At 62.9% G+C, this 22,611-nt stretch overlaps 1 protein-coding gene across 1 annotated transcript in view; it reads left to right on the plus strand.

Moving 5' to 3' along the window:
* CCDC187 (coiled-coil domain containing 187) overlaps positions 1-22,611 on the plus strand; it is a 52,444-nt gene that overhangs the window by 22,145 nt on the left and 7,688 nt on the right. Inside the window, exons 7-19 of the mRNA XM_065928729.1 lie at positions 458-1,020; positions 1,363-1,450; positions 5,459-5,571; positions 10,332-10,384; positions 10,710-10,823; positions 11,068-11,189; positions 11,278-11,369; positions 14,684-14,904; positions 15,339-15,508; positions 16,720-16,807; positions 17,947-18,093; positions 18,988-19,145; positions 21,467-21,630. Coding sequence (XP_065784801.1) covers positions 458-1,020; positions 1,363-1,450; positions 5,459-5,571; positions 10,332-10,384; positions 10,710-10,823; positions 11,068-11,189; positions 11,278-11,369; positions 14,684-14,904; positions 15,339-15,508; positions 16,720-16,807; positions 17,947-18,093; positions 18,988-19,145; positions 21,467-21,630 — 2,093 coding nt within the window. The remainder of the gene's footprint in view (positions 1-457; positions 1,021-1,362; positions 1,451-5,458; positions 5,572-10,331; positions 10,385-10,709; positions 10,824-11,067; positions 11,190-11,277; positions 11,370-14,683; positions 14,905-15,338; positions 15,509-16,719; positions 16,808-17,946; positions 18,094-18,987; positions 19,146-21,466; positions 21,631-22,611) is intronic.

The raw sequence follows: 22,611 nt of genomic DNA on the forward strand, positions 1-22,611 counted from the left end.
CAGTAATCCAAGTCTATGCCCCAACCACTGATATCGAAGAAGTAAAGTTGACTGGTTCTATGAAGACCTACAACACCTCCTAGAACTAACACTATAAAAAAGACATCCTTTCATCAAAGGAAATTGGAATGCAAAAGTAGGAAGTCGGGAAGGCTGTGTTTTCATTCTGTTGATTGGGTCTTTTGACACATACATGTTTTTAATTCTGAAGTAGCCCAAGTTGCCTATTTGTTGTTTTGCTACCGGTGCTTCTGGGGTCACATTCAAGAAATCATTGCCAATTGGTCTTCTGCCTAATAGGTGCTTGGGGTCCGTCGTGGTCACCACAGTCACCAACGGACCTGGGCCTGGCCCGGAAGCTGCTTCCACGTGCATCCCTGCACACACGTGTCTCCAACACGCATGGAGACGGTCGTCCCTGCCCCCAGGCTGACCCCTGTCCCTTCTTTCCCTGCAGCTTCTGCCTGTGTTTGAACAGAGCCTTGAACCCCACCAAGACTCTGGAGGTGGGAGGCCCCCAAGATGGCTGGGAGGGCGCACCCCTGCTGATGCCAGCCAGCTCCTCCCTGGGGCCCCTGAAGTTCCAGGACCTGAGTTCGCACTGCCGGAGCCCGGGGCTCTGCATCTACCTGGACCCTGAGGAGTCGGAGCGCCTGGGCATGCCGGGCCCCCTGCACTTCCGGTACAAGCAGGCCCGGCTGCAGGCCCTGGAGACCATGGCCAACATCCTGAAGCAGCGGATCGACGTGCTGACGGACAAGCTGCGCCGCTCCGAGGCGATGGACGCGCTGGTGGGGCCTGGCCCGGGGCCGCGGCCCTCCGACGCCAGCACGCCGGCCCGCCCCGGAGCCCTGGTGCCCAACGTGAGCCCAGGGGTGCCCTGGGACTGGGCAGGGCTGCGGGCCAGGCCGCTTCTCTCCACCACCGGCTTCTGGGACACGGAGACGGTGCGCTGGAGCCCTGGCTGGGAGCGGCCGCAGAGCGCGAGCCCCAGGGCCCGCCACGCCAGCGAGCCCATAGGTAGGACTACCCCCAGGCCCCGCCGGCAGCCAGGGGACCCCCACTTTCTCCTTGCCCCTGGGTCTCTTCCCCTCGAGGGGGGACGATGACTAGACCCCAGCCATTGTCCCTCTGTGCCTGCTGTCACCACCTTGCCTCTGGCGGGGGAGGGGTGGGCCCCGGTCCTGAGGTTGACGTCCCGCCCCCTCCCCGCCCTGCCTTGGCAGAGGGGCAAAAGCGCAGGACCCCTGTGCCTCCTGCCGTGGGGATGCAGGGGGACCACCTCACTCCCTGCAAAGTGGCAGCCCCTCCACACCCCGCCGGCCTGTAGGAAGTGACATCCCGATGCCCCTCTCTCAAAAGGTTTCACGGACAGTGGACGCTCTGAGCTGGACAGGAGGCTGGCAAGAAACGTGGCTTCTTTCCAGGCCCTCAGCCCCATCGCAGGGAGGTAAGGCTGGGCGCTGCCCTCGAGTGCCTTCGTGTCCCCGGGGCGGGTGCAGATGGGCCAGCAGGGCAACACAGCTCCTGGCCTGTCCTGGGGGAGACGCGGGCCTCGGACGCCTCCGGCTGGGTGGCGCGCAGTGGGCCTCGGGAGGCCCCAGTCGCCCAGGCGTCCCCGGGTGGTTGGCAGGCTGGTCGTGTCCGGGGCGTGTGGAGGCAGGGGCCCTCCATCTGGGTCTGCTCGCTGGTGTCAGATCCTCAGGACCACCTGCCCGCAAGCCCTTGAACAGGCCCGTCTCCAGCCCTGACCTTCTCTGGGGTCAGCCAGCGCCCTCAGCCCCTGGGGCCCTTGTCGGCCCCTGGACTTCACTGAGCAGCTGTGGCCCTGTCTCCTCCTGCAAGGACTGCCCGCTCCCACCCCAAGAACCATTCCTTCGGCCCCTCTGCCTGGCGGCTCCCGCAGGCGTGAGTCCCCGTCCAGCCGTCCTCCCGGGCCAGCAGTGCCCTCCTGGCCCCCAGCCCCACCGGCTGCCTTCCCAGTGCTGCCCCAGGACCGTCTCAGACACCCCGGCCCTCCCCTCTCCCCCGCCGCCCCCCGGGCAGCCCCTTGCAGGATGCCCCCTCACCTCGTTTGGCCACAGGTCCTCTGCGACTTCAGGCTCCACAGCTCAGAGCCAAGGCGGAGGGGGGCTCCAGAGGGGGACAGGCCAGTGGGGGGGGTCCCCGGGGGGCTGGCCAGAGACGCTCGAGGGGATCCTCCCCACCCACTTCGCCAGGTGTGTCCTGGACTCGGTGCCCAGGTTGGGACCTCAGGGGGCCGCCTGGGGGGTGCAGTGCTCGTGAGCAGAGAGGACAGTGGTGGGTGGAGACTGTGGCCGTGCTCAGAGAGCCAGGAATCCAAGTGGGGTGGGGGAGGCCCTCGCAAGGGGGGCGGGGGTGGTCAGCGCAGATCCCAGGCCTGTGCAGAAAGCACACCCCACCCGCAGCCTGCGTCCTCCCTAGGAGGTGGGGGTTCCCCGTATCACCCCGATTCCCCCAGCACTGCCTCACCCTCCTCCCCTCCCCTCCCCAGCCCCCCCCAGCCTCAGTCAGGTTGGGTATCCTCTGTGTGTGTGCTCAGTTGTGTCCGACTCTTTGCGACTCCATGGACTGTAGCCCACCAGGCTCCTCTGTCCAGGCAAGGATACTGGAGTGGGTTGCCATGCCCTCCTGCAGGGGGTCTTCCCGACTCAGGGATGGAACCCAGGTTTCTTATGTCTCCTGCATTGGCAGGCGGGTTCTTTATCTCTAGCGCCACCTGGGAAGCTGGAATGGAATTGTTGCCACCAGTAGGGGTCAGCATTGGGCCAGACTTGGTCGCCTTCAGCCCCTGCTCCCTGTCTAGACCCTGAGAAGGGGACAGCGGATGGGAGGCTCCAAGGTGGACAGCCTACATCTGTAGGTCCTGCCACTGGATGGCCAGCAAGGTCCTGTGGGCTCAGACCTCAAAGGTCTCAGAGCCGGGGAGCCTGGGCACCCGTGACACCCCCCAAGCCATAGAGCCTTCCCACCAGGGCACGGGGTCCCCTCCCTACCCCTCCCGCAGCCTGTCCAGGCACAGAGAGACCGCAGAGGTGGAAGCCATTCAGAGCCATGCCCTGGATGGCCCAGCGCCCTTGGAGCCCAGGATCAGGGTCTCCAGGAGGGCCCCTGACCTGGCCCGGCCCCGCCTTCTAAACTAGCAGGTCGCCACTCACTGCTCCCCGGGGGTTGCTTTGCGGCCGTGCCTCTGGCCACCTCCCTCGGTGCCCTATGAGCCCTAGGCTGCAGGACACAGCTCCGCTCCCCAGGGCCTGGCCCATCCTGCCGCCTCTCAGGCCAGTTCCTGAGTCGGGGTGGGCCTCCTGCACCAAGTCCTTTCCTTGCTGGGAACGCGGTGCTCAGTGGCCGGGTGGGGCTGGAGCTTGTTACCAGCATCACGTGGTGAGAACACTCGGGCTTCCCGCCCTGCCCCCCGACCCTCGAGGGAGCTTGGGCCCCTGATGCCCAGTCCACCCCCAGCCCGTCTGGAAGGAAGGATGGGAGAGTGTGTGGCCCAGCTGTGTGCCCGCCGTCACCCCGCAGGCCTCCCTGAACCTCGGGCAGTGCTTTCAGCACCCTGAGGGGTGTATGCTCATCCCTGTTTTACAGATGGGGAAGCTGAGACTGGCGGAGGAGAAGTGACCTGCTTAGGGGGAGGACAAACCAAGGGTCAGATCCAGGGCTTGGACTCCAGAGCCCGTGGTTTTTCCACTACACCCCATCCCTGGCGAGTGGTTCTCAAATTGTTCCTCGGGAACTTGTTAGAAAATGCAGTGTCCTCCCCCCCCATCCCGCCCTCCTAAATCTGATATGCTGGTGGCGGGCCCCGTGATCAGGCGATTCCAGTGAGAACCACTGCCCTAGAGAAAAATCTAGACCTGCGGTCAGCAAGCCACCGCCCCCAGGACCCACCAACAGTCTTTGTAAATAAAGTTTTATTGGCGTGCAGCCACACTCATCACGTTTACACAGCGAGCGTGGCTGCTTTCCTGCCACAAAGGCAGAGCTGAGTGGTTTCCATGGAGACAGAGACCTGGGGGGCCCACAGAGCCTGAACACGGATGGTCTGTCTCTCTGCGGGAAATTCTGCCACACGTGATCTAGATAATGGAAGGCGACTGGCGTGGGGACTGATGGCCTTGGAGGACGCGGCTCCTTCCTGCCCTTTGATGATCCCAGGCGGGAGTTGCTGCACGCCCCCAGGTTCTGGGTTGGGAAGGAGGGAGCGAGACAGTCTAGAAAAGACCCTGCGCGACCTCGCCCCCCACGCCTCCATGCCCACGCCTTCCTGGAGCAGCTCCTGGTGCCACTACCTCTAGGAACACTCCTCCCCTGACCCACGGTCAGCGCTCCCGCCCCAGTGCCCCTGGGGCCATCCCGGGATGAGCCCGTGGGCCCGCCCCTCACCTCCGCAGCATCTCGTCTCAGTCCCAGGCCTGCTGCCTCTTTGTGGAACAGTCTCTTCACGCCATCTCCCCTGCGGGGCCGGGGGCTAAGCACAGCAGGTGCCCAGCAAACACCTGTGCCTGAGGATCCGGGGGCCGGAGGAGGCTGGGCCCCGTGGCCCACAGGTGTGGCCGCGTCTTTAGTCACTCGAAGGGGTCCTGGGTTGCTGGATTGCAGGAGAGAGAGGCGCATACGCTGATGAGACGTGAAGTGAGGCGGGCTGTCAGCACCGCTCATCCGAGCCCAGCACACGCCTCTGGGCCGCAGGCCCCTAACCTGGGCAGCCGCCGCCCACCTCTGCTCTCCTGCCCCCCTGGGCTGCTACCCTCTCGGGAGGGGCCCAGGCCCACGCCTTCCTCTTCTTCCCGTGGGCAGGCGTGCCAGGCGGCTTGCCCTGATGGAGGGCAGGCCTCTGACTCTAACCGGACCAGCTTGACCCCAGCCTTCTTGGTCGCCTGGCCGGCTGAGGTCCCTCTCCGACCAGGGCGGCAGTGCAGGGCAGTGCAGGTGGGGGTAGAGCTTGGTCGTGGGCCCCGCTCCCCCGTGGGCCTGGTGGACAGTGGCCCCTGGCCGATGGCCGAGGGGGCGGAGATGAAGGACATGCCCGTCATGAAGGATGGAGGACTGTACCTGTCACCCCAGAGTGGGCGTTTTGAGTGAGCAGATCGAGGACAGGCGAGGGTTTTTCGGCAAAGGGCATTCTGACGCGGGCCCCGGCCCTGGACAGTGACCGTGGACGCCGCGCGCTCCTGCCGGGAGCTGGTCCCCCCGCAGGAAGGAGCACTGAGCCCAAGTCACTGCTCACAGATCAGGCCCTGCCGAGTCAGGAGATGCTGCGGGTGCAGCTACCCCCTGGGCCCCCGGTCACAGGCCCGGCCCCTCTTTGGCCCTTGGGTCTCCCTGGACGCCGGGCCTGCAGGAGCCCAGCCTCCTGGCCCTCCCCCGGCCCCCAAGCTGTCTCCTGCCTCAAGGGTGTTCGCTGCTCACGCAGGTGTTTTTGTGTCTCCAGCTCACTCGGGGTGCCGGCCACGCCGGACCCCCGCGGCGGCTCCCTGCGGCTGGAAGAGACGCGCTCGGCCAGAGGGGCAGGCTTGGTCGCGCCCTGGACCCTCCGGAGCTGTGGTAAGGGCAAGCCTGCGCATAGGCCCTGGGCTAGCTGGTCGGGTGGCCAGGGAGGTCCTCTGGGGACCCCCTCCACTGCCTGATGCTCAGCGAGCCTCTGGGTGTAGAGAGGTCCTTTCTTATGTGGAGCGTATCCACGCATCAGTATTAAAGCTTTTTGGAGGCTTTCGGGGCCCGGCTGCTTGCTCTGTGCTCCTGCCACGCCTCTGTCCTGACTTGACCCTTGCCCTCACAAGGGTGGAAGGCTTGCTTCATCCACAGCTCTGCTCCCGGGGCCCAGCCTTCTGCCTTCTCTTCTGCTGCCAGAGGATGTTTTGTTTCTGGTTACAGCTGAGACTTGCCCAGAACCCCGGAGCTGGTGCATAACTGGGGCCATGGGGGTGGGGCGCCCGCTGGTACCCTCCTGGGTTCAGGCCTTTATGCTGACAGCGTGCAGAGTGGAGCATGAGCTGGCCTGTGGGATGCTCTGCCCAGTGGGGGCTCAGGGAAGGGGACAGCCGCAGGGCTCTGGCCTGGCGCTGGGGACCGAGAGCTGTTCTGAGAGGTCTGGGATGCGCATCTGTTTCATCCTCATTTTTCAGTTTTCTCCAAAATAAGAATAAGACATGCTCACATCTGTAGGAGAATTGGGCTATTGCAGTGCATTCAGAGTGGACCCCGATCCCTGTCCCGCTCAGGAGCAGCCCCAGATAAAACCTGCACCTCCTTATGGACCCGGGTGGAGTTGCCCATCTCACAAGGAGGGCGGTGAGGCCTGTGGGATCCGGTGGCCTGTGAAAGGCTTGGGGGGCAGTTAGCAGCCCCCAGGTCCCCCTGGTGCCTGGGGAGAGGCGGGCAGGAAGAATTTCAGCTTTGCACCCTGGCGTCCCACCGTCCTGGGTTCAGAGCTCCTTCCAGGCAACAGGGGGTGTGGGGGACACCTTGTGGGTGAGCAACTTCCCAAGAGGTTGCCCGCAGCGGTGCCCCCAAGAGACACCTGCCCCTCCCTGGAGGACAGAGGGCCCCTCAGGCCAGGCTGGGCAAGAGGCAGGGAATAAAGTCCTCTGCGGACCAGGGGTAGGCGTGTATGAGCTGTTGGAACACACACATACACGTGTGTGTGTGTAGAAGGGGGTCCTGGGCCCTCTGAGACAGAGGTTCTGTGCCACTCCATCCTGCAGTCAACCTCCCCGCTACCGCCCCAAGGTCTGGGAGACCCTCCCGGCCTGGGGAGGGGGCTGCTGGGGAGCCGGCTGGTCTCTTGGCCCACCCTCCCTCTGCTCACTCAGCACCAGCTCACTGAGGACCTGCCAAGCCTGGCATGGACCGGGCACCAGATCCTGCCCTCAAGCAGCCTGCCTTTTAGGAGGTGGTGGGCAATCAAAAGATGCCTTGATAACCACCTGCAGCTGTGAGATCCTGGGCAACCAACGCCCAGGGGGAGAGTCTGCCTGGAAGTGGGTGGATGCTTCCAGCACCAGTCTCCAGGAAGTGTGGCCCAGTGAGGGGCGTGAGCTGCCCAGGGTGCCCAGGACGGGCTGGGACCAGGACTTGGGCTCAGATGCCAGCTCTCTGCCTACCCCTCTCCATCGTCTTGGCTGAGCAGGAACTGGGAGCCGGGGCACCTCTGACTCGGGCAGCCCTGGCCCCTTGGGACTATCAGCTGTGCCCAGTCTGTCAAATGGGGTCACACTGGGACTTAGGGGCCGAGACAGGAAGCAGGTGGGCCAGGCAACAGCGTTGCCCTCGGCCTCCACTCCTGCTGGTCCGCAATGCCAGCCCACTCTGTCCTCTCGGGCGGCACAGCCCCCGTGTGCCCTGTACTGTGTCTGCCCACGCAGGGCGGGCGATGCCCGGGGTTGTGGCAGGGAGGCGGTACGGTGTCTCTGGGGACGAGCAGACCCACCTGGATCCCACGGGGAGGGCAGACAAGGGCATCCTCCTCTCAACATCCCAAAGGGAAGGGCTGTCCGCTGCTGACGGACAGGACGACGTGCCTGGACGGTGGACCACACGTCAGGGGTGGGGGCGGTGCGAGCTTTCCCACGAGTCACCCCTCGAGTGGGTAGCCTGGGTGGGGTGCCAGGCAAGGGCAAAGGAAAACCGATCAGCAGCTCCTTCGTGCCAAGCTGCCTCTTCCCCAGGGGTGCCTCTCGGCGGGCAAGGGGCTGGGCCACAGACCTCCTGAGGAAGGAGGGGCCTGGTGCGAGGGTGCCCGGCTGCAGCCCGCCAGGGGGCCCCCGCTCCCCCACTGTGCCCCCCAAGTAACAGAGCCGAGAGAGAGGGCTCCTCCCCACCCCGCCCCCTCCCACAGAGACGGCCTCCTGGAGCCTCTGAGGTCTGTGTGGGCAGAGCTGTGGGCCAGGCCCCCATCCTCCACTCGGCTGAACCCCAGCAGGCCAGGTGCCAGGCCAAGTGCCGGGCCTTCCAGAAAAACCCGCTCCTCTCCCAGCTCTGCCTGCAGGCGGCCTCGCTGGGAGGCCGGGAGCCAAGCAGGATCTCGGGAGCCCGCCACCAAGCAGCCAGCACAACCCAGAGTGCTGGCGCTGGGCACTCCCACCAGACGCCTCCTCCAGGAAGTCTCCCGGATAACACCTGGGCTGGTGCTCTGCTCACCCGTCTCAGCGTGCTTGGTGGGAGTGAAACTCGCGTGTGCGCCTCTGTCTCTTTGGGCCACGAAAAGCTGAGGGTCTGGCTCTCCTTGCAGCCCCGGCTCCTGCCCGGCCAGGTGCTTGGGGAATGTTGGCTGAAGGCATGAATGACTTCCAAAAGGCCCTGAGGCCCCCCGGGCCTGTCTGTGTCACACAACGCAGCTCACTGGTGTCACCTGCCTCCGGGCAGGTTCCAAGCTCATGCCCCTGTTCATGGAAGAGGAAGCCAGTGCTCAGAGAGGCATAACCCCCACCGCCCGACAGCGAACGGCAGAGCAGGGACCGGGGCCCAGTCTTTCCCACTGGCAGCAGCGCCATCCCAACAGGACTTTCTGCAGTGACAGAGACGTTCTAAATTCTGGGCCATCTGATCTGGTGCCCACCAGCCACGTGTGGCTGTGGGGGCTTCTGGGACATGGCCAGTGCCACTGGAGAGTGAAGTTTTACATTTTTGTTTGCCCTGAGTTTAAACGTGAGCAGCAAGGGCGGCGTGCCATCGGACAGCGAGGCTCCGGCCCTCAGACACGGCAGCCTCCCGCCCAGGCGGGGCCCACTGGCTTTGTTTCCGTTTGAGGCCGTGGGTCCCCAGTCGCAGCGCGGTCAGGGAGAGCACACCCGGTCCTCAGCGTCCCCGTCGCTGTTGGCAACAGTAACAATTGCCACGTATGTGTTTAATCGTCCCGTTGGAGCCACAAGGCCACCAGGCGCTCTGGGGTGGCAGGTCTTGCTGGATTCTTGGGGCCCCTCCCTGATGGTCATCAGGAGTTGGGGAGCGAGGCCGGTACCATCCTCTGCTCAGCAGGGCCAGTTGCTCGGTCGGCCCAGGCCACATCCATCTCGGGGAACACTTGCTTTCTCCCAGATCGCAGCTCAGAGCTTGGGCACCCAGATCCCGGGGGCTCCCTGGTGACCTGTCATGGGTGCTGGCCTGGCCAGGGATGGCCCTGAGAGGTCTGCACCTCTTAGAGCAGCAGCTCTGGGGGCCTCGGCTCTCTGAAGCTTCCAGGCCCTGGAAGAGGATCAACAGGAACTCAGTGGAGGACCAGGGTGTCTTCTTTCCAGGCCACAAGCAAAAGCAAGGGAGGAGTGGCCCCTTCTCCAGGGACCTGCCGGACGGCTGGGAGCACGGGGGAGCACGCCCGGCATCCCCCACGTGCCCCGCACGTCAGCTGGCCAGAACCCCTGCCCCTTCCCTGGGCTCCAAGCTGCAGAGTGTCCTCAACGGCCGTGGAAGCGCCCAGGAGCCGGTTGGCTGTTGTTCACAGCTCTTTGGCCGCTCTAACGTGGGACGCTGAGCTGCCCTGTTCTGGGAAGCAGGGCGCCACCCTCCTTTCTGCACAATCACCAGGGATGACCCAGGAGCTCGTCCAAGAGCCACCAGGAGAGCTTGCCGTCCACAGACCCAAGGCCTCTCCCGGGGTGGAGAAGCTCATCCTCCATGCCCTCTGCTGCTGGCTCTCATGGGGGTCCAGCCGAGAAGATGGAGGGCGGGGCCAGAGGAAGCAACACTCACTGCCCCTGCCTCTGACTACAGTCATCCCCTGCCACCCCCAGGCAGCCTCCGAAGGGCCAGGCTGGGTCCTCGGGGCCCCCACTGGGAACCAGAAGCCCTCAGCTGCCCAGGGAGCCTGAGGTTTCCGAGCCTGCACTCTGGATAGTCCCAGGGAGGCCGCAGGGCGGTACCCCTCGGCCTGGGTTGCCGCACACCCACCGGGCTGCGACCCTTATTAGGGCAGCCACTAGGTATCTGAGCATCTTAGCACGGGGATGTCCCCATGGCGGCGCTCACGGACTAGCACTTTCTCCAGGGCACCGGGCAAGTGAGCGATGAGCCAAGGACTGTCTGGCAGCAACACCTGTGTTCTTGGCCCCGGCCACGTGTCTGCAGCCTGGGGTCCCTGCTCCCAGGGGAGGGTGGCCGAGGGTCAGGCAGGGAGAGACCCCCACCCCCGCGGGGGGGGCAGGGTACGGTAGGGCAGCAACCTGTCTCCTTGCCCCGCAGGCTGGGGGCCCTGGCCGCCCTCCCTGGACGTGCAGGGAAGGGGTCCTCCCCCAGCGCGTGTCCTGCAGGCCCAGCACCCAGGCCAGGAGGGGAGGTTGCCCAGCCACCCCTTCCTGTGGTTTCTGCAGGTCCGCTGTCTGACATCCGGCAGAAGTCGCTGCGTTTCCTGGAGTCCCTGAAGGTGCGTCACCTTTAGGCCGCTTCTGTTTGGGGGTCCACCGGGAGCAGCTTTCACCCCCGAGGCTGAGTGGCCGGGGCCCCAGAGTTGAGAGGGAGGGAGGGGAGCCTGGAGCAGGAAGGAAGCCCAGGGCCCCGGCCGGGCCGAGGCGGGGAGGCTGCGGGCTGGGGAGCAGTCCACCGGTGGGGACGCTCTGTAAGGGTCCAGTCCTTGGAGGTGACACCGCCTGCCCTCTGAGGCAGGGTCCTTGCCAGGGAGCGGGGGGTGGGGTGGGGGCAGCAGGCGGGGGCCCCGGGGAGTCCTGAGGCTGCCCCTCGCCTCCCTGCAGCCGGACCGGCGGGAGCAGGGACAGGCGCTGGCCCTCCTTCGGCGGCAGGCAGAGCTGGAGGTCTGGGAGACGCAGAAGGCCCTGGGGGAGCTGCTGTCCAGACTCAGGCTGGAGGTCAGCCGGCCGGCCCTCCCCCTGAGGCCCGGCCCAGCCTGGGGAAGGCTGGTGGGAAGCGTGGGTCAGGTCAGCCCAGGGAAAGGGGCTGTGGGTCCCGCTCAGGCTGAGGGCCTCCGAGTGCAGCTGCCCGCAGAGGCTGGCGGGCAGGCCCTGAGGCAGGAGACTCACACGGCCTTGGCTCCTCCCTGGGACCCCTCCTGGTCCACCCTCCACAACACTCGCCGCCTTCCTGTCCTCCCAGCGGCTGCGGGAGGAGCACTCGACCCAGGCCAGGCCAGGGGCGGCCTTGGAGCTGGAGCGGCCGCAGGTGCGTGTGGATCCGGAGCCGAGGACCTCTCAGAGCGCCGTGGCAGCCAGGCCCAGGTGTGGCCCCCCTCCCAGCGTACGAGGGGGCTGGGTGGGGGTCTCGGACCACGTGGGCCACAGTCTGCAGCACCCTCTCACCTGGCAGCTCATACCCACTCCCGGGCCGAGACACGGCTGCACCCTCCCCGAGTCCCCAGGATGGAAAGAAGAGTTGGGCGGACGCATCAGCTCACGCGGGTGAGTGGTCTCAGAACCGACCCCCCAGCCACCAGACAGAACAGCTCGTGCCCCAGTGGGCCCCGAGGACTCGGCTGGGTCAGGCGCCCGACACAGGGGCTGGGGAGGGGGCGACCCGCCCACGGCCTCACGGGGCGGGGGGAACTGGGGTTTGACAGTGTTTCAGGTGTCATGCACGGATGTGAGAGTTGGACTCTAAAGAAAGCTGAGTACCGAAGAACTGATGCTTCTGAACTGTGGTGTTGGAGAAGACTCTTGAGAGTCCCTTGGACTGCAAGGAGATCCAACCAGTCCATCCTAAAGGAGATCAGTCCTGAATATTCACTGGAAGGACTGATGCTGAAGCTGAAACTCCAATCCTTTGGCCACCTGATGCGAAGAGCTGACTCATTTGAAAAGGCCCTGATGCTGGGAAAGATTGAAGGTGGGAGAAGGGGATGACAGAGGATGAGATGGCTTGATGGCATCACCAACTCGATGGACACGAGTTTGAGTGAACTCCGGGAGTTGGTGATGGACAGGGAGGCTTGGCGTGCTGCAGTCCATGGGGTCACAGAGAGTTGGACACAACTGAGGACTCAGCTGAACTGACCTGATGTCACAACACACCATTGGGCATCGCTGCTTCTTGCCCTCTGCTTGTTAAGGCAATCAGGGAGCCAGTGAGCCAGTTAGCAGATGCACCACCCCCACCCACCCAGACCTGGGGGCAGTGAGCCTGGATTACAAGAAAGCTTTCGGTTAGATGCCTAGCGAAGCAGCCCAACAGCGCAGGGCGTGGCCAAGTAAGGAGGCGTGGTGGGTGGGACGTCCAGCCCTGTCTGTCCTGCTTGGGCAGACCTTCAGGGTGACCATCACCCTCCTGCTGAAATCCTGAATACAGCCCATCTCTGTCCCTTGGGGAACAGGGAAGCCCACACTCTTCCCAGGTCTGCCAATATGCCCACTTCCGTCCCTCTGAGCAGTCATTCCTTGAGGCCTCTCAGGTGCTGGCCCCATGAGTATCCAGTTGGATACTGGGTCCTTGTTGGCAAAGAGAGTTCCCTGTGTGTAGGCTGCAGGGACAGCCCAGCACAACCTCCGGGAATTTGAACCGTGACTGGGCTGGTGGCATATGATGGACTTGTTTGCTCCTGTGATGGACTTGTGGTTTACTTTCCTCATGGTCAGTTCAGTTCAGTCACTCAGTCATCTCTGACTGTTTGCAACCCCATGGACTGCAGCACACCAGGCTTCCTTGTTCATCACCAGCTCCCGGAGTTTACTCAAACTCACGTCCATTGAGTCAGTGATGCCATCCAACCATCTCATCCTCTGTCGTCCCCTTCTCCTCCCACCTTCAATCTTTCGCAGCATCAGGGTCTTTTCAAATGAGTCAGCTCTTTGCATTAGGTGACCCAAGGATTGGAGCTTCAGCTTCAGCATCAGTCCTTCCAATGAGTATTCAGAACTGATCTCCTTTAGGATAGACTGGCTGGAACTCCTTGCAGACTAAGGGACTCTCAAGAGTCTTCTCCAAAACCACAGTTCAAAAGCATCAATTCTTCATTGCTCACCTTTCTTCACAGTCCAACTCTCACATCCATACATGACCACTGGAGAAACCATAATTTTGACTAGACGGACCTGAGCCCAAATATGTAGAGATGTGGGTCTATGTTGGTGGATGTTCCATGAGCTCTTGAAAAGAAACCCTGGTGTTGAGAACATCACTGGACCGACCCCTTTAAAACTCTGCCCTCACGGGACAGCCCTCTGTCCCCAGCGACCCGCTCTGCTCCGCGGCCTGCTGTGCCTGATCCAGCCACTCCCGCTTCCCCACAGCTAGCATCAGATGGTCCAGCTGGTCTGTCCTCTCCATCCTCCCACTTGTAAGGGATGTGTGTTTTCATATTTCCAGTGTGTTTCTTGGAGGCAGCCCGTAGGTGGATCTTGCTCTTTTGTCTTATTATACAATCCAGCAATCTCTGCCTTTCACCTGGAGTGCTTCGCTATTTCCATGTAACAGAATTATCATTATGGTTAAGAGTTTTTTAAGATTTTTTTTTAATGTGGGCCATTTTTTAAAGTCTTTATTAAATTTGTTGCAATATTGTTTCTCCTTTGTTTTTGGAGTTTTGGTCACAAAGGCAGGTGGGATCCCCAACCAGGGATTGAAACTGCATCCCCTGCATCAGAAGGAAAAGTCTTTTTTTGTTGTTTTGCTTCTTTCTCTTCTTTTTTTGTTTAGTTTTTTTTTTTTTTTTTTTTTTTTTAAGGCAAAACCTTAACCACTGGACCACCAGGGAAGTCCCAATGTTGTTATGTTTTGAGTCTATCATCCTGCTATTTTCTTTTGTCTCAACTGGCCCTTTTTCCGTTTTCTTTTTCTGTGTTCTTTTGGGTCAAACAATATTTTTTTTAATCATTCAATCTTCTCTGTGTTGTTGGCTTATGAGGTGTAACTGACTTTAGTGGTTGATCTAGGATTTACAATGGTACCTGTGCTGTCCCTTCACGTGACATCCCACTGGCTCACCCTGAGTAGGAGGCCCTTGCAGCCAGCCCTCCATTTCTGCTTTTCTGGACTTCAGGCTACGGTAGTCATGCATTTTACTTTATAACCCCACAATACATTGTTATTTTTTAAACATTCAAGAAACTTTTAAAATTTATATATTTATGTATATACACATACATACACATGTGTGTATACCCATATGTGTATATATGTGTGTATGTATACATCAGTTCAGTCACTCAGTCGTGTCCGACTCTCTGTGGCCCCATGGACTGCAGCACCCCAGGCTTCCCTGTCTATCACCAACTCCTGAAGCTTGCTCAAACTCATGTCCATTGAGTCGGTGATGCCATCCAACTGTCTCATCCTGTGTCGTCCCCCTCTTCTCCCACCTTCAATCTTTCCCAGCATCAGGGTCTTTTCCAATGAATTGGTTCTTCGCATCAGGTGGCCAAAGGATTGGAGTTTCAGCTTCAGTATCAGTCCTTCCAATGAATATTCAGGACTAATTTCTGCATTTTTTTCTTTGATTACATTTATTCTTTGATTAAAGTCTTTTTTAGTTAAAGCAGATCAGGGACATGACTGGGATTGGGGTGTGTGTCGGGGGAAGAACCACACAGTCCTGCTCCGTTTCATGGCCTCTTGAAGACTTGGCTGAAGCTGTGTGTCTGGGGTTGGGTGGGGGGGTGCTGTGCTGTGGTGGTTGCGGTGGTAGATTAAGTTGCCCAGACACCCTAGCTCAGTGAAGACTTCCTGTAAAAGAGGCCCCTGGGACCTTATATGACCAGCCATGCCTGTTTTTTGTCCTCAGACCCCGTGCAGGAAAGGAGACCAGACCAGCCCCCCTCCCAGCTGCCCCCAGCCAGGCTCTACCCCTGGGAGGAACCCAGGTTCCAGGTACAGAACCCAGGGAAGGGGCTCACAAGTGGGCCCCAGGGGACGGGACCCAGTTCTCCATCCCCGGGGACATCAGGTGTTGAGACCCACGCCTCCTACAGCCTGCGCCCCGCGGGCCTCCGCTGCAGATCCTGTGTGGAGGGAGGCTCTCCCTGCCATGGGTACCACCGGCCAGTCCAGCTTACATCTGCTCAAGCCCCCTCCTCACGGCTGGGGTGGCACGTGACCGCAGGTGTTCGGGGCAGGGCTGGCCCAGGCAGTGCTGACTGCACATCTCAGGGAGGGGGGCCCAGTCTTTCCTAACCCATCCAGAGCACAAACAGGTGGCCGGCTTGAGCACAGGGCCAACCTAACAAGGACCCCACCCTGCCTTCCTCGGGTGCCACCCGTCGGGAGGAGGATAGTAACGTGTCCCGGGGAAGAGGGGCACGGCATGGAGAACAGCCGGGCGGCCAGTCCGGGAAGGCTCCCTGGAGGCGGCGGCCTCCTCCCCGGGGAGTTGGGTGCTGCTCCCACTCAGAGATACTGAGCGGCGGTGACACGGCCCCGGTCGGCCTGCCCCACCCCAGGGGAGCGCGGCGCCGGTACCTTTCAGCCGCTTCACGATCCAGATGCTGGAGCAGAGCTTGCGGGAAGAAGACCTGCGCGCGCGGCACCAGGCCGCGCTGCTGCGCCTGCGCGAGAGAGCGCTGGAGGAGAAGACGCGCGCCGAGCTGGCCTGGCTGGAGCACCAGCGAGGGTGAGCGCATGCGCGCGCCGGCCTCGCCCCGCCCCCACTCGGTACCCCAGGGTGACGCGCTGCTACCTAGGGTAACGGGCGTTGGATGCGACCAGAAGTACCAAAAGGTGAATTCAGTGGCAGTGAAACCTCTCCTAGCCCCACGTGTGCGAGACCATCTCTGCCCATTTTCCAGGCTGTCTTGGCAGGTCTTGTTAAGAGAGATACACACATAGCTATTTAAGCAGCATTTGCAATAGACTAATCCATCCTAAAGGAAATCAGTCCCAAATATTCATTCGAAGGACTGATACTGAAGCTGAAACTCCAATCCTTTGGCCACCTGATTCGAAGAACCTATTCATTGGAAAAGACAGTGATGCTGGGAATGATTGAAGGCGGGAGGAGAAGGAGGCAACAGAGGATGAGATGGTTGGATGGCATCACTGACTCGATGGACATGAGTTTGAGCAAACTCCAGAAGTTGGTGTAGGACAGGGAGGCCTGGTATGCTGCAGTCCATGGGGTCACAAAGAGTCAGACACGACTGAGCAACTGAACAGAACTGAACTGACACGCCGTTGTAGCTTGAGATTTCATTTAAAAGTCAAGAAACCCTCTCCCTGTCCCTGCATGAGCGCTACGACACCCAGCGCACCCAGCACAGAGACAACAGTCCCCTTAGCCAGCCCCTCGAACGGGACCTCTGGGGTGTCTCCAGCTCTGTGTCCTGAGTCGTGAACATCCCAGAGATGAATTCCTTAAGGTAAATTTGTGGAAGTGGAACTGATGTCAGTGAGGACGCATTTTTTTTTACAGCTGCTTGTTATTCCCATATTGGTCTCCAAATAGCTCATTCCAGTTAAGATCACTGGTGGTTTACAATCGTGCCAGGCTGGGGGTCTTCTATTCCATGATGACTCCCACCTCCCCAAAAGAGCCCTCTGGCTGGGCTGGGGTGCCAGTATGGGAAATGTGCTGTCCTCCCTTCCTCTCTCCAGGCCCAAAGGTGGTCAGGAAGAGTGACAGTCTGGGCCAGGCCCACTGGACCCCTCGGGGTTCCCCTGCCTGCCCACGCACGGCCATCTCCTCCCCATGGCCCTGCCGTGAGAACTGGGCATGCCAGGTCCACCTGGATAGCTCGGGCTAGCCAGGACTGCGGCTTTCCACACCCACCCCTTGGGCAGGCCCCAAGGTCAGCAGTCAATCCAGTCCATCCATCTCTCTGCCAGGTATCTGAACAGCATCGGCAGCTACACAGCGCTGGTGGCCTTGGCGGAGAAGCAGCAGCAGGCCCTCAGCCACCTTGAGCGGGAGCTGGTAAGGGGGGGCTTCGGGCAGGCCGACCGCAAGGGGCTCCTGCTGCTCTCCTGGGGCTGGGAACGCGAGCACCCCCACCACAGAACTCCTGGGTGCTTGGCACCCTCCAGGGCTGCTCAGGGCTGCATGGGGAGCGTTCAGAGCTGGTGGGGGCAGTGCAGTGCTCTGACCCCTGCAGCCTCTGTACAGAGGCCGGGCCTCTCTGAGCCGCATTATGGGAAGACTGCAGCTGTGCGTGTTTCAGTGGGGTTGGTGGAGGGCTTGGCCCAGCTAGCACTGACCCCTGACCTCAGAGGGGACTTGCAACTTCTCTGAGCGCAGTTTCCTCATCTGGGGTCAGGGTCCACTGCGCTGGTGTCCTTCCATTTCTGAATCCAGACACCCCTGTGTGGGGTGGGAGCTCGTGGTCCCTCCCTTCGTCTGGATGAAGAAGCTGAGGCTGGGGGCTGAGGCTGGTCTTGCCCGGGGACCCTCAGCTGTGAAGGGAGGGGTGGTGGTGGACCCGACCTCCGTCCTAGAGGGCCTGGGGGGATCAGGGAGGTGGGGTGGCGGGTGTGGGGCTTTCCAGGCAGAGGGGCAACAGGAGGAGCCCAGGACACCGTGAGGAGGGAATGGAAGGATTCTAGTTATCAAATGAGGCGGGGACCCTAGGGTCCTTTGTTGTGGGTGGAGACATTGGTGGACTCTGGGTCGGGGCCCTGACCACTGGGGTGAGGGACCCAGCTCTGCTGAGTCTCAGTCTCCTCCTCTGACCTGGACAGGCTGTCGCCTCCCCTGGGGGGGGCATCGTCCCAGCAAGGTGGTTCTGCCAAAGGATGGCCGTCAGAGACGCAGCAGGAGACAGGGGACAGTCGGGCCAGAGCCCAGGACATGGCAAGAGGGAGGGCGGTGGGGGCTGGCAGGGGCACAGCCAGCCTGTGCCAGGCTTGCTTGGAGGTGCCCAAGGAATGAGCACCCCAACTTCCTTCCTGCCTCTCACCAGAGCCCGCTGATGGCCAAACCCAAGCGGCAGGGGAGTCCAAGGTGCGGGGTGACTGAGCAGGATGAGAAGGGCAGGGGCATCTGAGGGGCCAGGGGCCCCCAGCTCCAGAGCCGCCCCGTCCCGTCCCCGGGTGCTGACGTGTGCTCCTCTGGTTCAGAGGGGCATCCGGCACCTGCGGACCCTTCACCTGTCCTCCCACCGAGAGAGGAAGCTGCTCCTGCAGCAGCAGAAGGACATCGTCTCCGTGCAGAGGTCCGCGGCCCTCCTGCAGCAAGAGCTTCAGGACCGGACCCGGCTGCCTCAGGTGGGCGTTCTCACCCGGCCTGGGGGCTTGGCTCGTGGCCGGAAATGCTGCTCACTGGCCGCTTCCTGGGCACGTGCAAGTCCTGTGTGAAACACCCGTGACCCAGGGTGGGAAGGGATTCGGGAGGGTCGGGCCGGAGGGGCGGCAGCTGCTGCGGGGGCCAAGGGGGCTTTCCTGGACTGGGCTGCCTGGCCGGGCCCGGAGGAGGAACCAGACTCCCTGGGGCTGGAAAGTGCTCTGGCCCAGAGATGGGGAGCTTAGTGAGCAGGGTTGGGGCGGTGTGGAGGCGGCTGGCGGGGCGGTGGGGGCGAGGCAGGAAGGAGGGAGAGGCCCGGGCCCCTTGAGAGGCTGGCCCCTCGGGAGCTGAATGGCAGTGTGTCCTTGCTGCTGCAGCCTGTCCCCACCGTCACAGGGAGGAGGCGGTGAGGACAAGGCCGGGCGCCTGTCCCCAGGCCGAGCACCTCTCCCCCAGGTTGGGGATGGTGACTATCTCACCTGGCGGGCGGCGGAGGGTGGTGGACTGGGTTCTGCGGAACAGCTGGGGTAGTTTAGCGGTCATCCCAGTCATCCCAGGCCAGCCTGCAGGAGAGGGGCCCAGGGCTGCGGGATTCCACAGCCCCCACCTCTGTGGGTTCCAGCCCGGCGACCCAGGCAGCCTCAGGCAAGGGCCCCCCAGCTCTGGGCCTCTTGTCTGCACCGTTGGGGACTGTTAGCAATGGACCGTGGGGCTCCCGTGAGTTGAGGACTCCTGTTTCAGCCAGCCCACTGCCTCCTCACGGGAGCAGGCTGCCCGCCGAGCTGCTGGCTGACCTGCGGTGGCGGCCGCTGCATGAAGCCGCCTCCTGCTTTTCCTAAGGGGAGGTGGACCAGCTTCCTCTGCGCTGTTTCTCTTAGAGTTCCAGCCCTGAAGTCAAGGCCAGGCGGGAGGAGGGCCCCGGGACAAGCCCCCAGCAGCCGGAGGGGCCTGCCCAGGGCTCCTCACACGCCCGGCACACGCCTGGCAGCCCGCTCGGCCAGCACCCGCAGAGGAGCGCGAGCCCGCCAGTCCCGCAGTGAGTCGTCACGGGCGGCCCTGGCCCTGGCGCTTGCCATTAAAAGCCTTGCCTGCTGGGTGGCCGTGCTGTCACAGCCGCTGGGCCCTGCGCACCTGGCCACAGGGAGGAGGGGCGGGGATGCTGGAGGACGGGGAGGGGGCTCCTGCCCCACCGGCTGGCCCATGGGGCTGGCGGCTGAGGCCAGAACCTCCCTGGCCCGCTGGGAGAAGCGCAGGGGTTTGGCTCATTCCCAGCTGGGCCACTGGCCGGGGTGTGTCCTCCCCGCTCGTTGGCTGAATGGGAACGGGGTGCCACCATCCCCAGGGCTGCTATAGGGCACAGTGACACAGGTCAGGTGGACCGACCTGGGTGGGTGGTGTGTGTGTGGGACCCCCTAGCTGCCAGGCACCCCCTTTCGAGGCTGGCGTGGGCTGTTCCCCCGGCCGGGGTGGCTTGGCCTTTTCTGGAAGCCTGGATGCGGGGCCACTGGCCTCAGCTTGCAGCCAAAGGCCCCTAGGGCTGAGTCGTCTGGGGCAGGGGGCAGAGTCCTGGCTGTGGATGGGAGCGGAGCCGCTTTATTCCCATCAAAAGTGTCCTGATGACCCCGCACTGGGACCCCTCCTCCTCTTCCGTCTTCATTACAATGGCCCTTGAGAACCCACGAGGCCCCCTTTCCTCCTAGTAAGCTCCCAGTTCCTCCCCTGAGGCTTGGCCACCCACCAGGCTCTAACCTGAGCGCCCCCACCCAAAGCCGCGACCTGGGGTTGAGGCCGCAGAGGTGACCCCCAACCCTGGGAAGGGGCTGGCCCCTCAAGAGTGGCCTTCTCAGGACCCCTGCCTGCCCCTGGGGGTACCACTGCCGTTCAGCGGCCCCTTCCAGCAGGGGGGCCCATTTTCATGCCTCTCCCAGGAAAGGGGGTCGTCGCACACTTGGCCCTGGGCCCTCTGAGAGTGCTTTTCACACGCTGGTCTATAGTTCACGTGGCTGTTGATCGCCCAGCCCAGGAATCTCTGACAGGCTTCCTGGCTGACCGGACCGGACCCTCTTGCTACCAGGAGTTTGTTTATGGCACTGGGGCTGGCTGGTCGCCCCGAGGGTGGGGGGTGTGTCCTGGAGTCGAGGTCCTGGCGGGGCACGAGGCTCCTCATCACAACAGCAATGCAAGTCAGAAACCAGAGCAGAGCTGTGTGTCTGCGAGGGAGGCTTCAGAGGCCTGGAAGCTCCCGGGAGGCCCTGCCACATGGATAGACTGCTTCGTACTTTCGTTCCCTCAAGAGAAGCTCAGCGGAGCGCTGAGCTGCTCAGGGCTGGGATGCATCCCTGATCCAGGGCCTGTGGGGGCCCTCGCTGCCCTGGCTGGGGGCTCCGGCCCGAGACCCCGTGTGCACTGGGGAGGGCTGGGGGAGGGACGGTACCTCTTTAAGGAGGCGGGGGCGGGGCCTCCCATCCCGGTTCAGTTCGGCCAGGCTCTGGGCCGGGCACAGCCCCTTCTGGTCCTCTGCATCCTTCCCCCAGGGCGGGCCAGGCCCTGCATCTGGACACGCTGGTGCGGACAGGTGCCTGCTACTTCCTGCCTCGCAGGTCAGAACTCCACCCACCCCCCCCACCCCAGATGTCTCCTCCTTCGAAAGTCCGAGACCCAGTTTCTCGGCTAAGACGGCCCTCTGACCCTGCTCCCCAGTCCACACCCTGCCGTGGTGCCAGTCCCGGGGAGGGCGACGCTCAGGGCCGCCCTGGGGGAGCAGCAAGCTGTGCCCAGTTGCAGCGCGTGCCTGGGAAGGGAGGGAACGGAAGGAACGCCCTGCTGCACCTGAGAGTGGGGGAGTGTTCTAGAACAAGGCTAGAGTGGGGGAGTGTTCTAGAACAAGGCTACCCGTGGGCATGACCTTAAACCCAGAAGGAGCCAGGAAACCTGGCAGTCCTGTTCCCAGCCCCCAGCTGGGGCCACGATGGGGCGCTTCTCCTGCCGTACGCGTGCCCGGAGCGCAGGTGGGACCCGGCACGTTGAGTGCTGCCCTCGGGCCGGGGGCCGGGCTCCCTGCAGAGGTCCTGAGGGAACAGGGCCACAGACAGAGTCTCCCTCCCCGCGCGTCCCCTGCCATCCCCAGCGGTGGTCCCATTTAGGGGTGCAGGCCCTGCTCGGGAAGCTGCCGCGCAGGGAGGGGCCAGGGCCCGTCTTCCTTCTCCCGGTGCTGACCGCTTGGCCGCTGCACGCAGCTGTCCCCTGGATGTGAGGTGCTGCTCCACTGGTGGAATGTTCTGGTCAGGGCCGGCCACCTGGGAGTGGGGGGGCAGCCAGGTGAGCGGTCACCCCAGCCCACCCTGCACTCCCTTGCAGCCGACTCGGCGAGCCGCAGGACGGGACACCCCCTCTGGCAGCTTCGGCTGCGGACGGTCACCCACAGCCTCCGAGGCTGGCGTGGGACGAGAACGCTCCCGCAGCGGCTGGCCGACCTGATGCCGGAGGCCAACCCCCGGAGAGCCACGGCCACACGGGCCAAGGTAACCAGGCGGGGCGGCAGCGGTGGCAGCCGAGGACAGATGCCACCCCCTCGGCCCCGGCAACTCACGCCCGCTTTGGGCTTGCGGTCAGTTCAGGGTCGGACAGACCTGCGTCCCGCTGGGCCTGGCCGGAGCTGTGTGCTGGGGGCGACGCGGCCTCCCGTCCCTCTGTCTGGGCGCTCAGGAGGGCTGCCTTTCCAGATGGTGGGGGCTGGCCGGGGTGGGAGAGGCCACCCAGAGCAGCTGCTCCTCCTCCTGGCGATGGGACAACTCAGAGCCTTCGGCTGAGCCAGGCTGGTCCCCAGAGCCTCAGACCTGCCCGAGAACACCGCAGGACATGCTGCCCGACTGAATCCAGATGTTCGTGATGCTGCCTCCACCAAAGGTGGCGCTGGGCAGGCTCTTGGGTCACTCAGGCCTCCAGGCAGGGGACCTGTCCAGACAGGGAGCTGGACGTGCCCCCAGGCTGTCCCCATCTCCCACGCTGTACCCCCCCAACCCACAGACACCCCAGGGAGCCCCTAGAGCAGCTGGTATGGCCCCCCCACCTGGCAGGGCGCCCCATCCAGCTCCTCCCCCGCCCCTCTGTGCAGCGAGGGGCCTGCGCCCTGGCAAATTACCCAACATTGGTGGCTTAAAAGGACAGAAACTTCCTGTCCCTCAGGTGTGGAGGCCACAAGCCTGAAATCCAGGTGTGGGCAGAAGGCACTCCCCACCTTTTCCAGTTTCGGGGGCCTCCAGGCCTCCTTGACTTGTGGTGTGTCTGCATCTGCAAAAACCCTAGTTTCACATAAGGGTTTGCAGGCGCTGAGGGTTAAGACTTGGACCTGCCTCTTAAAGGGACAGCCTGCCCTCCACCCCGTCCCCTAAAAAGCCCTGTGACTGGAAGCCCTGCTCTTAGCAAAAACCGCATCCCTGCTGACACGGGTTTGCCGATTTCTCTGCACTCTCCAGGCAGTGATGCTAATGTAGAGGAGGTTC

The sequence above is a fragment of the Muntiacus reevesi genome, chromosome 3, assembly GCF_963930625.1.
Source record: "Muntiacus reevesi chromosome 3, mMunRee1.1, whole genome shotgun sequence".
NCBI classification, from domain to species: Eukaryota; Metazoa; Chordata; class Mammalia; order Artiodactyla; family Cervidae; genus Muntiacus; species Muntiacus reevesi.